Source organism: Thamnophis elegans, chromosome 2, assembly GCF_009769535.1.
Source record: "Thamnophis elegans isolate rThaEle1 chromosome 2, rThaEle1.pri, whole genome shotgun sequence".
NCBI classification, from domain to species: Eukaryota; Metazoa; Chordata; class Lepidosauria; order Squamata; family Colubridae; genus Thamnophis; species Thamnophis elegans.
In genome coordinates, this window is record NC_045542.1 from 166568725 (window position 1) to 166582582 (window position 13858).

A 13858-nucleotide genomic window follows, 5' to 3' on the forward strand; every position below is an offset into this window, starting at 1 on the left:
CTCCAGAGGGCAAAAAACAGCCTCAAAACAAGGCCAAAGTCAGCTGGCCAGTGCGCACATGCAGGCTGGCAAGCTGACAGGGCAGTGCCTCACGTGCCCTAACAAATAGCCCCACGTGCCACCTATGACATGCTTGCCATAGGTTCACTGTTCTGACCCCCACCTTGCCCGTTCAGAAACTAAAGCCAAACAGAACGTTCAAGGGAATGTTTTTATCAGTCCCGGCTCTTGCTGGCTGCGAGCCCAAAATAAACACAGATAAATGCTCTGGCAAAAGTCCTCATTCATAAACTACTACAAAACAAGATTATATAAATCAAATCACTTATCCAAGTGCTTTTTCTCGATGGTTACACAGAAACGGAGAACTTGACTAGAACAGAAACGGAACGTTGACTTCTCCAACGAGGGCGTGGCACCATCCGCAGGAGGAGATCCTAATGAGCCACAGCTGCTCGTTATCATCCTCTTACAGCGGTCAGCCCTTCTCCTGTGTGCATCCTGCAACAACTCTCAGGAGGTTTCTGTGTTAGCCTCTCTCACTCTATCCCATGCTCAGTCATTACCTGGAGACCAACTAGTCTCTCTGAGCCCCTCGCTGTCAGAGTCTGATAGCAGCTCCAAAGGCTCCTGCCGAGCCACAACAGTTCACCATCCCGATCCTACAAGTTGAAATACTAAAAAGAGCAAGAGATGATGGATACATATAGAATACTTAAGATAGCAATTGCTGCAAAGTACATTCATCCAGACAATACACTGTTCACCAAGCAGTTACGGAATGTTTTTTAAAAAAACTATAAAAATATATTTTTTTTAAATCTACACCAATAGGGACAAATTATATTTATCAGCCATGGATTTGTGATTTTGGGACGGAATGAAGTGGGAGACTAAGACAAGGAACAGAAAAATTTGGAAGAGCTTATGGCTTTGCTAGCTACCGCAAGAGTTCATTGCAATGAATGTGACTTCTTTTTTTTTCTCTTGGAGATGTCTGATGCATAGAACCAAAGCCCCAGAAGGCAAGAAAGAACAATGGGTATGGTTCCAAGTATACAAATAATAATATTTTTACCATGGATTTTTAAGAAGCTTCAGCAACCTACTGGGACCACTCATAAACTCTGCTTATGACGCACACATAGTTTGTGCAAAGGATATGCTGGCTAGGAAATTCTGGCCTCAAAATCTGCAAGACATTCAGGATGCAGAACGATGAAACTGAATATTGCATTTCTCTAAGACACATTAAAATTAACATGAGGAAAATAGCAGAATATATAAAAAAACAACCCTCTATAAAATAAAAAGATAAATAGACATTGGGGGAGCGGGAAATTTATTCTACCATATAGGCGATCAGGCCCTCTTTCTTAGATTCCATTTTCTAGGTCCTGCGGTATATGTTTCTCTGTGACTTAATGGGAGACTTCAGTGCAAGTAAATTTACACATGGCAATTAGGAGATATAAAATTTCCTCCTCCAAGAATGAAGCTTGGTGGTTGATGCTCTTAGATGCAGCCCTGGCCAGCAGGAGTGAAACTAGCTCCCCTGGAGTGCTGCCATGTCCTAAAATCCTGGGAGCCACAGGAAATCAGTCATAAAGTGTTGGAGTATTAGAAAGGTTTTGATCTCCACTGAGTCAACCCTAAGAAAACTGATTATGTAATTCTGTAAAACATTCATGAACTTTTAGGGCTGGGCACATAGGTAATCTTCACAAGTAACATCACATTTCACTATTTCACTAGTATGAGATAAAAACCCAATTATCAAATCCTCACAACCCAGAGGCACAATTAAAAAAGATTTACAGAGAAATAAAAAGCGTTTGCAAAGGCGGCCTCCAAATCTCCTCCCAAGTGGATCGAGTACAAGGAGGGCAAAGAATAACATTTAAAGGACACCTTTTATACATTATATTCCTCAGAAACTCCCCCCCCCTTTCCTGCTCATTCATTTACATCGTTTCTTTTGTCATTCCATATTGTAAAGGGTCACCTTGACACTTTCTTGAGAGGCCCCTATCTCTTATTTGGTGTTTTTTTCTGGTGCCTTTCTGTACGTAGCCTTGGAAAAACAAAGTTTTATCTTGTCCTGTTTACTTAACACATTTTGTAGTTAGTAAAAACACAATAATGTATTACACATTTTAGACAAGAATATAACGACTTATACATTTAACATTGTAAAAGAATACAAAAGCAACCTTTTAACATTTTATAAAAGAGTAACTTAATATAATTTCCTTCACTAGGCTCAGCTGCAAAGTCGGTTGCTAGAAGTAAAAAACGACTTGATAGCATTTAATCAGTGGAAACTTGTTGCAAACACTTTAGGTAGAAAACTGGAGAAGGATTTTTTTCTGCCTCCTATCTGAAGATGGTGCTCAAACAGGCAACACCTATGCCTAAAAAGCGGATAATACCTGTGGTTGAGCTTAAAGGAGTTAAAACCATCGAATACTGTGTTGCTAGAAAGGTTGGAAAGCGACGGGAAGCGTAGAAGAAAGAAAGTCCAGTTGCCTTTTGAAAAAAGTACCTTTAAGACAGCTGAACTTCCTCTTCCGGATCACTCATGGGAGGAGAGTGGTGTGCAGAGCGGGTTTTTTGCTCTTCTCATGATCGAAGCAGCAGCTGGAAGGTGAGTCCGGGAGTAAGTCGGGCTGTTTGGTTTCCTCCACGGCCTGGAAGCAAAGAAGCAACTGGGCTGAAGCATCTCAGCTGCTGCTGCAGGTTCCCTCCCTCCCCAAATTTAAGTCCACTGGTGCTGCACGCTGTGAAACTGGTGGCTGCAATTTTCCTTCTGATGGGAAGATTGAAAAAGTCTCCTTCCAGTGAAGGTTGATTCTTCGGGAATGGCTTCCCCACAGAGGTTGTGGGTGCTCTCATCACTGGAGGGTTTGTAACAGAGCTGGGAGGGACCTTGCGGGTCTTCTATTCCGACGCCCTGATCAAGCAGGAGGCCCAATATCATTTCAGACAAACGTCTCTGTTTAAAAGCCACCAGTGATATAGCATCCACAATTTCTGAAGTGTCAGGAAATTTCTCCTTAGTTCTAGGCTGCTTCTCTCCTTGATGAGTGTCCATGCAGGTCCTTGTCCTGCCTCCAGGGGCTTTGGAGAATAGGTTGACACCCCTCCCTCTTTTGTGGCAACTCAAGTATTGGAAGATGGCTATCTTGTCACCCCTAGTTTCCCACACTCCCTGCATTGTTTTCTCCTTTTTATCCATGAAATTTTCCTTAGGCTCTGAATTTGTTAAAATCAGCTCTTCTAAAGTTTAAGACACTTGTTGGGTTATATTCTATTGCTTGTGTTTGCATTATATTGAATTCCAGTAAGACGTGGTCACTCGCCCAAAGTTCCGACAACTTCAACTCCTTCTATCGTTTCCCTATTAGTAAGAATTAGGTCGAGTATAGTTTTTCCACTAGTTCACTCCTCTATCTTTGGGATGACAAAGTTGTCAGCTAAGTTGGTTTCGAATCTATTCAATCTTCTGCTTGCTGTACACTTTGTCTCCCAGTTGATATCAGTGTAGCTAAAGTCTCCCATTATATCTTGATGTTCCCCTCTTGATATAGTTTGTAATCCACATGTGTACTGAAAATGACAGATGAATAAAATTTACAAGTTTTTTTACTTCCATGTCTTGCCAATAAGTATGGTATTTCCTGTCCCATCCATGTATTAATCGGATTCAATTGTGTTTAATCCAGCACTTTCTAAAAAATAGCTATTGGCATCTTCGTTGCACAGGTAGTACTCACTTACCACTTCTTTCCTGAGCCTTCAAAGTTACTATGGCACACTAGAAGCAGATGTGCACCTGGTCCACAAAATTTGTGGCAATCCTAGCACTTGTTCCGTGACCGCACTTCAGTAGTGACTGTGGTTTTGAAGGTGCAGGAAAAGGAATTGCACCAATTTGGGTTCTGCCGATAGTTGCACATTTATGATGGCGGCGGCATCCCACACTCATGATCCCCAGTTGTGACCTTCCCAGCTAGCTTCTGACAAGCAAAATCAGTGGATATACTGGCAGGAAATTGCAAGTCACAGTCATATGAAATTCCCTTTAACAACCCACAGTAATTAGCTTAGCAACTACAGAGGAACAGATATAAGTTGGCACTGTCATGTGACATGCTTAATGATTGAGCTGCTTAGTGATGCAAATATCAGTTCCAATTGCGGGAGGTTAAGTGAGGACTACTTGAACAAGGATGTCACCAGAGGGGTTGTAGACAGTATTTTCTGCCCTTATTTGCAGCTGAGGACTTCCATGAACAAAAGTGGTGTATACCTCTTCTTTTTTCACCTCATCTCTAACCATTTTATAGACAATTAAAGTTACACTTTTCTTTGCATCTTACAGATGACCAGGATGGCAATAAGAGCACTCTGGACAACTGTAAATAACAATCAGTGGTGAAAAGGGAAGAAAATCAAGGCAGAAATCAAAATATTTTCCATTTCCTGCAGAAAACCATATAAATCTGCTCTTCCTCCAGCAGCTGACAAAAGAGAGAAAATTGAGAAAGAATAAGCAGATTATGCAGAACTCAAGGATAAATTGAATGAGAGGTGAACGTAGATTTTACATCATTCAGCAAAAGAGGGATATATATGGAAGTCTGTGGGGAGGAAGACAGACAGTAATGCAGGCCTCTCTCTGTGAGGAAGAAGACAACTTAAATGAAAGCACCACTAAACAAGACATTGTCCATAATTTTGACCTCCTCAAGTATATCAGCTGTGGGAAAGCTCCATAGATTTGCCTATTGTGGGAAAAGCACAGATTGCAAATCACAACTGATTATGTACTAGAGGGGCCAGAAAGGAGAAAATCCATACAAATTATCTGAATGTGGCAAAACTATGGTCACAACAGCTCCCTTGTGGTTCATGGAAGTCTCACCACACAAGAGGGAAGTGCTCGCAATGTAAATGTTTTAGTGAGCATGGCAACATGGTGCTACATCAGATAACTCACAGGAGGGAGAAAACGTATGACTGCAGATTGTGAGAAAGTTACATTAGAAATTCTCAGGTCTTGAGACACTAAAGGATGCACACACAGGAATAAAACCATTTGAACATCCTTTCTGTGGGAAAAGTTTCAGTGAGAATTCCACCCTGGTGAAGCACCCAAGGACTCCCACAAAAGTGAAACCCTTTGAATGTCATGATTGTGGAAAAATTTTTAGTCACAATTTTAGTCTGGTGACACATCAGTAGATTGACTCCAGGGAGAAACTGTATGAGTATCCAGATTGTGGGAAAAACAACATTAGAAATTCCCATCTGAAGAGATACCAGACAACTCACACAGAAGAAAAACCCTTTGAATGTCCTGATTATGGGAAAGTCACAATTCCAGGCTGTTGATACATCAGAAGATTCACATAGGAGATAAATGCTTTGAATGTCCTGATTGTTGGAAAACTTCTGTTATGATTCCAATTTGTGAAACACTAGAGGAACCATAAAGGAGAAAAACCCATTCAATGTTCTGACTGTGGGAGAGGTTTCAGTCATAATTCCCATCTGGTAATACATCAGAGGATTACTCCATGGAGAAACTTTATAAGTGTGGAGATTGTGGGAAAAGTTTCATTAGAAATTCCCACCTCCTGAGACACAAGACCACACACACAGAAGAGAAACTCTTTGAATGTCCGGACTGTGGGAAAAGCTTTAGTGATAATTCCAGCCTGGTGAAACACCAAAAGACTCACACAGGAGAGAACCCCTTTGAATGTACTATCTGTGGGAAAAGCTTTAGCAAAAATTCCAATCTTGTGACACACCAGAGGACTCACACAGGAGAAAACCCCTTTGAATGTACTATCTGTGGGAAAAGCTTTAGCAAAAATTCCAATCTGGTGAGACACCAGAGGACTCACACAGGAGAGAAACCCTTTGAATGTCCTATTTGTGGGAAAACCTTTAATCAGAATTCGAATCTGGTGACACACCAGAGGACTCACACAGAAAAGAAACCCATTGAATGTCCTATCTGTGAGAAAAGTTTTATTAAAAATTCCAATCTGGTGACACACCAGAGGACTCACACAGGAGAGAAACCCTTCAAATGCCCTGATTGTGGGAAAGGTTTTAGTCTGGGTTCCAGCCTACGGACACACCAGAGGACTCACACAGGAGAGAAACCCTTTGAATGTCCTATCTGTGGAAAAAGCTTTAGTCAGAATTCCAATCTGGTGACACACCAGAGGACTCACACAGGGGAGAAACCCTTCAAATGTCCTGATTGTGGGAAAGGTTTTAGTCTGAGTTCCAACCTACGGACACACCAGAGGACTCACACAGGAGAGAAACCCTTTGAATGTCCTATCTGTGAGAAATGTTTTAGTGATAATTACTGCCTGGTGACACACCAGAGGACTCACACAGGAGAGAAACCTTTTGAATGTCCTATCTGTGAGAAAAGCTTTATTAAAAATTCCAGTCTGGTGAGGCACCAGAGGACTCACACAGGAGAGAAACCCTTCAAATGTCCTGATTGTGGGAAAGGTTTTAGTCTGAGTTTCCTCTTACGGACACACCAGAGGACTCACACAGGAGAAAAACCCTTTGAATGTCCTATCTGTGGGAAAAGCTTTGGTCAGAATTCCAATCTGGTGAGACACCAGAGGACTCACACAGGGGAGAAACCCTTCAAATGTCCTGATTGTGGGAAAGGTTTCAGTCTGAGTTCCAGCCTACGGACACACCAAAGGACTCACACAGGAGAGAAACCTTTTGAATGTCCTATCTGTGAGAAATGTTTTAGTGATAATTACTGCCTGGTGACACACCAGAGGACTCACACAGGAGAGAAACCCTTCAAATGTCCTGATTGTGGGAAAGGTTTTAGTCTGAGTTCCAACCTACGGACACACCAGAGGGCTCACACAGGAGAGAAACCCTTTGAATGTCCTATCTATGAGAAATGTTTTAGTAATAATTACTGCCTGGTGACACACCAGAGGATTCACACAGGAGAGAAACCCTTTGAATGTCCTGATTGTGGGAAAGGTTTTAGTCTGAGTTCCAGCCTACGGACACACCAGAGGACTCACACAGGAGAGAAACCCTTTGAATGTCCTATCTGTGGGAAAAGCTTTAGTCAAAATTCCAATCTGGTGAGGCACCAGAGGACTCACACAGGAGAGAAACCCTTCAAATGTCCTGATTGTGGGAAAGGTTTTAGTCTGAGTTCCAGCCTACGGACACACCGGAGGACTCACACAGGAGAGAAACCCTTTGAATGTCCTATCTGTGAGAAAAGCTTTATTAAAAATTCCAATCTGGTGACACACCAGAGGACTCACACAGGAGAGAAACCCTTTGAATGTCCTATTTGTGGGAAAACCTTTAGTCAGAATTCCAATCTGGTGACACACCAGAGGACTCACACAGGAGAGAAACCCTTTGAATGTCCTATTTGTGGGAAAACCTTTAGTCAGAATTCCAATCTGGTGACACACCAGAGGACTCACACCGTGGAGAGAAACCCTTTGAATGTCTTTCCTGTAGGAAAGGTTTCTGTGATCATTCCAGCCTGGTGAAACACCAGAGGACTCACACAGGTGAGAAACCATTTGAATGTCATATTTGTGGGAAAAGCTTTAGTCAGAATTCCAATCTGGTGACACACCAGAGGACTCACACAGGAGAGAAACCCTTTGAATGTTCTGATTGTGGGAGAGGTTTCAGTCAGAATTCCAATCTGGTGGCACACCAGAGGACTCACACTGTGGAGAAATCTTTGAATTGTCGAGTCTGCGGTCATTACTTCCAGCATAAATCATCCCTTATTGCACACAAGGTAATCCATATGAGGAAAGGTAGATGAGTTTAAAGAATGCTTGAATTTCATTTGTGATCTCCCAGTATACATGAGAAATTGATTGTTTGAATTTTGGCCTGATTCATTTTGCTCAAACATTTTTCATGATTAAATTTGTAAGTGGAGTGAAAAGGAGAATGGAAAATGGCTAACTACTAGTTTCTGGTTATCAGCAAAACTTCTGGATATTTCCTTTTCCAAAAGTAGAGGAATTCCTCAAAAAGGAATTTTGGGTGGAGCTTTTGTCTGTTGATCATGGAATTCCCACATGTGGAGTTTCAGTCTTCTACAGTTGCAAGAAAAAGTATGTGAATCCCTTGGGATTACGTGGAGTTTTGCATGAATTGGTCATAAAATGTGCTCTGAACTTCATGTAAGTCACAACAATAGACAAACACAGTCTGCTGAAAATAATACTACACAAACATTAGATGTTTTCTTGCAACTGTACCTTGATTTCACCCGATTTTCAGCCCCAGAATTGTGCATATAAGCAGTTCTCAAGATATAACTATTATGGGCTTTGAATTAAGGTTGCAGGTTGCAATGGCTCTTAAGTGAAATTGCTTTCCTTAGCTACCCGAATCCTCCTGCTCTCCCTGATGCAGCCATTAATCAAATGTGTGAGTCGCTAAGCAGAACACTATCTACTCAGAGCTGGGAAAAACTCCTTGGAGGCCTAGCGCAGGGCTAGGCCTGCCTGCCGTAGGGATCTCTAGGCCTCCCCCACCCTCCAAGACATCCTTTTGCTTTGTTTCCTAATCCTTGAGTCTCCTTGGCCCTTCACTCTCTCCCCCAGGGTCCCACCCCACCCCACCCGACCTCACACCCTCCTCCTTACCTTTTGAAGATCTCTGAACCTCATATTGGGGAGGGAGGGAAGGACATATATCAATGATGGCTAACGTTTTTTGGATTGTGTATCAAAAGTGGGAGGAGGGCAGTGGGGTCGTGCATGGGCATGCCCACACCCATGCTATGCATGTGACCCCAGCATGCATATGTGTGTGACCAGCGCTCCCCCCCCCAACTTTTGGTGCTCTTTTTTTGCCATCCCCAGGCTCCAGAGGCTTTCTAGGAGCCTAGGGAGGGTGAAAACAGGCTCCCCACCCCCTAGAGGCCCTCCAGAAGCTTGAGGATCTTCCCTGAAGCCTCCAGAGGGCGAAAACCGGCTCTATGGGCAACCTGGAAGTTCAGGAACTATGACTTCCAGTTTGGTCGTAGGGCCTTTTTTCACCCTCCGGAGCCAACCCCCTGCTCGGGTTGAAAACCCTGTACCATTTTAGACAACTGGTTGTCTAATCTCTTCTTCGAAACTTCCAGTGTTGGAGCATTTACAACTTCTGGAGGTAAGTTGTTCCACTGATTAATTGCCCTGTCAGGAAATTTCTCTGTAAGGTTTCCATAAGGAAAAGGAGTCCGTCATGTCTACCTATTCGAACAGGGTAGTCCTCAACTTACAACGTATTTCCATAAAATGATTAACAGTCGTGATTGTCCCTTAATAACAAATAATCCATTGCTGCTTCAGAAGCAGTCCTCGACTTCCAACCGTTTATTTAGTTCGAAGTTACAAACGGCAGTGAAAAAAGTGATTTAGAATTGTTGTTCACACTTAAAGAGAGCTGCAGCATCCCCATGGTCACGTGATCAAAATTAACAACCCCTTGACAACTGACTCATATTTATGACGGTTGCAGTGTCCCCGGATCATGTGATCACCTTTTGTGACCTTCGGACAAGAAATGGGGGAGTCAGATTTGCTTAGCAACTCTATTACCAACTTAACAAGTATTGCGATTCAAGCAACCACAGCAAGAACTATGCTAAAATGGCACAAAAGTCAACTTACCAAAAGTCACACTTAGCAACAGAAATTTTGGACAGAATTATTTTTTAGAATTTTTAGAATTTTATTTGTTATTTATAGGCCGCCCTTTTCCCTGAGGGGACTCAGGGCGGCTTACAGTTCATGGGAAGAGGAGTGCAAGATAAAACATAAGACAGTGCGTAAATAAAAAATAAAACAATAAAACGCAACTTTCATTCAGCATTCGGGTGGGGCGGATTAGAATCTTATCCCCAGGCCTGACGGGATAGCCAGTTCTTAAGGGCTGTGCGGAAGGTCTGGACGGTGGTGAGGGTGTGAATCTCCACGGGGAGATCGTTCCAAAGGGTCGGAGCTGCTACTGAGAAGGCTCTCCTCCGCGTAGTCGCCAGTCGGCACTGACTGGCGGATGGAACTCGGAGGAGGCCTAATCTGTGCGATCTAATCGGTCGAAGGGAGGTAATCGGCAGGAGGCGGTCTCTCAAGTACTCAGATCCACTACCATGGAGGGATTTATGGATGGTAAGTAGCACCTTGAAGCGCACCCGGAGATCAACAGGTAGCCAGCGCAGCTCGCGGAGGATAGGTGTTATGTGGGCGAACCGCGGTGCGCCCACAATCACTCGCGCGGCCGCATTCTGGACTAGCTGAAGTCGCCGGATGCTCTTTAAGGGCAGCCCCATGTAGAGCACATTGCAGTATTCCAGCCTAGAGATCACAAGGGCTCGAGTGACTGTTGTGAGGGCCTCCCGGTTCAGGTAGGGTCGCAACTGGCGCACCAGGCGAACCTGGGCAAACGCCCCCCTGGTCACAGCTGACAAGTGATGGTCAAAAGTCAGCTGTGGGTCCAGGAGGACTCCCAAGTTGCGAACCCTATCTGAGGGGTGTAAAATTTGACCCCCCAGCCTGAGCGATGGAACACTGGCCAAATTATTGGGAGGGAAGCACAACAGCCACTCGGTCTTGTCCGGGTTGAGTACCAGTTTGTTAGCTCTCATCCAGTTCTTAACGGCCTCAAGACCCTGGTTCATCACATCCACCGCTTCATTGAGTTGGCACGGGGCGGACAGATACAACTGGGTGTCGTCCGCGTATTGGTGGTATTTTATCCCGTGCCTCCGAATGATCTCGCCCAGCGGTTTCATGTAGATGTTAAATAGTAGGGGAGACAAGACCGAACCCTGCGGCACCCCATATGTTAGGGGCCTCGGGGACGATCTCTGCCCCCCAACCAACACCGACTGTGACCTGTCCGAGAGGTAGGAGGAGAACCACTGCAAAACAGTGCCTCCCACCCCCACCTCCCGCAGTCGTCGCAGAAGGATACCATGGTCGATGGTATCGAAAGCCGCCGAGAGGTCAAGGAGAACCAGGATGGACGCATGGCCTCCATCCCTGGCTCTCTAGAGATCATCGGTCAATGCGACCAAAGCGGTTTCTGTGCTGTAACCAGGTCTGAAGCCGGACTGGAAGGGGTCAAGGTAACTAGCTTCCTCCAAGGACCGTTGAAGCTGGAAGGCCACCTTCTCAACAACCTTCCCAACAAAGGGGAGGTTGGAGACTGGACGGTAATTGTTGAAAACGGCTGGATCCAAGGATGGTTTCTTCAGGAGGGATCTCACCACCGCCGCTTTAAGTGTGGCGGGGAAGTGCCCCTCCCGAAGGGAGGCGGTAACGACCGCCTGGATCCAGCCTCGTGTCACCTCACTGCTGTTGGCAACCAGCCAGGAGGGACACGGGTCCAGAATACAGGTGGAGGCACTCACAGCTCGTATGGCCTTGTCCACATCCCCAGAGGCAACATCCTGAAACTCAACCCAGAGATGGTCTGCCAAGTTATCCCCCTGTGTCTCGGCTGGATCTGCGAAGGTGGAGTCCAAGTCCGACCGAAACCGAGCAACTTTGTCCGCTAAGAACTGGACATAATCCTCAGCCTTACCCTGCAGGGGGTCCCCCGTATCCCTCCTATTTAGGAGGGAGCGGGTTATCCTAAGCTGGGCGGGACTCAGCGGACGCAACCAAGTGGCAATATATGTTCTTTTTGCTGTCCTGCATATGGTCATATGTCGAGGACTACCTGTATTTGAAGTGTCAAGGGACACGTCTGAAAGCAATACAACTTTGAGATGTATTAGACAATCACAATTCAATCCAAAATTTCTTGCCCCAAAAGAGAATAAAGATGAAAGGGGGATTTTTTCTGCTTTTTTCAGTGTTCCAATATCCCAGGGGCTGCCACTAAGAAGAGGGAGTGAAGCTATTCTCCAAAGCACCAGAGGGCAGGACAAGAAGCAATGAGTGGAAACTCATCAAGGAGAGAAGCAACTTAAAACTAAGGAGAAATTTCCTAACAATGAACAATTAATGGAATAACTTGCCTCTAGAAGCTGTGAATGCTCCAACACTTGAAGCTTTTAAAAAAATGTTGGATAACCATTTATCTGGTGTAGGGTTTCCTGCCTAAGCAGGGGGCTCGACTAGAAGACCTTCAGGGTCCTTTCCAACTGTTACTCTATGCTATGCTATTCTAATACTATTCCCAATAAATACAGAACGATTTATTTTCTCCATAACAGAGCCCCATTAACCATACCACTTTGAAGCAGAAGAAAACTTCTGAACTAGGAAATATTTCATATTTAACTATTTAAAAGGCCCGAGCGGGAAAATATTTAATCCCTCCATTTAAAAGTACACATATATGAAGTTCAGAAGAAAAACTACTTCTACGCAGTACAGATAGTCCTTGACTTACAACATTTCATTTAGTGACCGTTCAGTTACAACTGCAATTTACAAAAAGTGAGTTACGACCGTTTTTTGCACTTACGACCGTTCAAGCATCCCCATGGTCATGTGATCAAAATTCAGACACTTGGGAACTGACTCACATTTATGACCGTTGTGTGCTGGGGTCATGTGATCACCTCTTGCGACCTTCTGACAACGTCAACGGGAAAAACTAGATTCACTTAACATCCGTGTTGCTAATTTAACAACTGTGGTTATTCACTTAACAACTGTGGCAATGTCACAAAATGGTCAAATTGCACTAAACGTGACTGATTTAACAAAAATTTTGGCATCAATTGTTGTAAGATGAGGACTACCTGTACAAACTATTTCTCCTATAGTAAAACAGCCTAACAGAGCATGCTTGAAGTCTGCAGAGAGAAGGTTCCTGGCGTTTTCCCCATTTCCTCCTCAAGAATTTCTCTTGCCATCTGGTTGAAAGAAGGAAGGAGATCCTTCTGGACTCAAAGGCACTTTTGGTTTTTCCTTACTTTTCCTGCTGCAGCCGCCTTACCAGACGTGCCCACGCCTCCAATTGAACACATTGGGATTGTAAGCAACAACAAATCTCTCTCAAAGCCTTTATACCCCACCAACATCCACTGGAGGGCTTTTACACAGCATTTGCCACACAGTTTACAAGTCAAGAGTCAGAAAGAATTTTCTCATCTCCCTTTAGAGCAATGGTTCCCAAAGTGGTACCGCCCCCTGAGGGGCAGTGGGATGACTTAGGGGGGCGCTAAGAGGCAAGGGGGCAGCAGGGGGCGTTAAGATGCAAGGGGGCGGCAGGGAAGCGCTAAGAGGCAAAGGAGGTGGCAGAGGAGTACGTGAGATGGCCCCCTCGCAGGACGCAATTCTGCCTAGGGCTCTGTTGGCCGCCAGTCATCTGAGCACTTCCAGCAGGGGTGAAATTCAGTCTAACGTCCCAAAGACTGGAAGGATTTTTCGCTCGCTCGTTTAGGAGGCATACAAGCATGTCAGGCTGCAAGGGGGGGGGGGAAGTGAGGCAGAGAAGAAAGAGGAGCCTTTTGCCTGCATTTCTCCTCTGATACGACTCTGCGTGTGCTGTGCATGGACAAGAGATTTGATTTGATTTGATTTTATTAACATTTGTAGGCCGCCCTTTTCCCTGAGGGGACTCAGGGCGGCTCACATAAAATCAGGGAGGGGAAGTACAAACAGTAACATAGACACATATAATAAAAGTAATAAGCAACATACATTCATCATTCGGGAGGGGCAGCTATCCTTGTCCCCAGGCCTGACGGGCTAGCCAGTTCTTGAGGGCTGTGCGGAAGGCCTGGACGGTGGTGAGGGTACGAATCTCCACGGGGAGTTCGTTCCAAAGGGTCGGGGCAACTACTGAGAAGGCCCTC

The 13858-nt window shown here is 44.7% G+C and overlaps 1 protein-coding gene across 2 annotated transcripts; it reads left to right on the top strand.

The window, feature by feature from the left end:
• Positions 1 to 439: 439 nt before the first annotated feature.
• Positions 440 to 11939, top strand: LOC116503777 (zinc finger protein 268-like). 2 transcript variants are annotated; one of them, XM_032210399.1, is made up of 3 exons: positions 440 to 2647; positions 4385 to 7601; positions 11903 to 11939. In XM_032210399.1, the coding sequence occupies exon 2, from the start codon at positions 5583 to 5585 to the stop codon at positions 7578 to 7580; it is 1998 nt and encodes a 665-aa protein (XP_032066290.1). In that variant the 5' UTR covers positions 440 to 2647; positions 4385 to 5582; the 3' UTR covers positions 7581 to 7601; positions 11903 to 11939. The 2 variants fall into 2 exon arrangements, with proteins under 2 accessions (XP_032066290.1, XP_032066289.1); XM_032210398.1 differs by lacking the exon at positions 11903 to 11939 and having other exon boundaries at positions 4385 to 7473; positions 7554 to 7996.
• The last annotated feature ends 1919 nt before the right edge of the window (positions 11940 to 13858 follow it).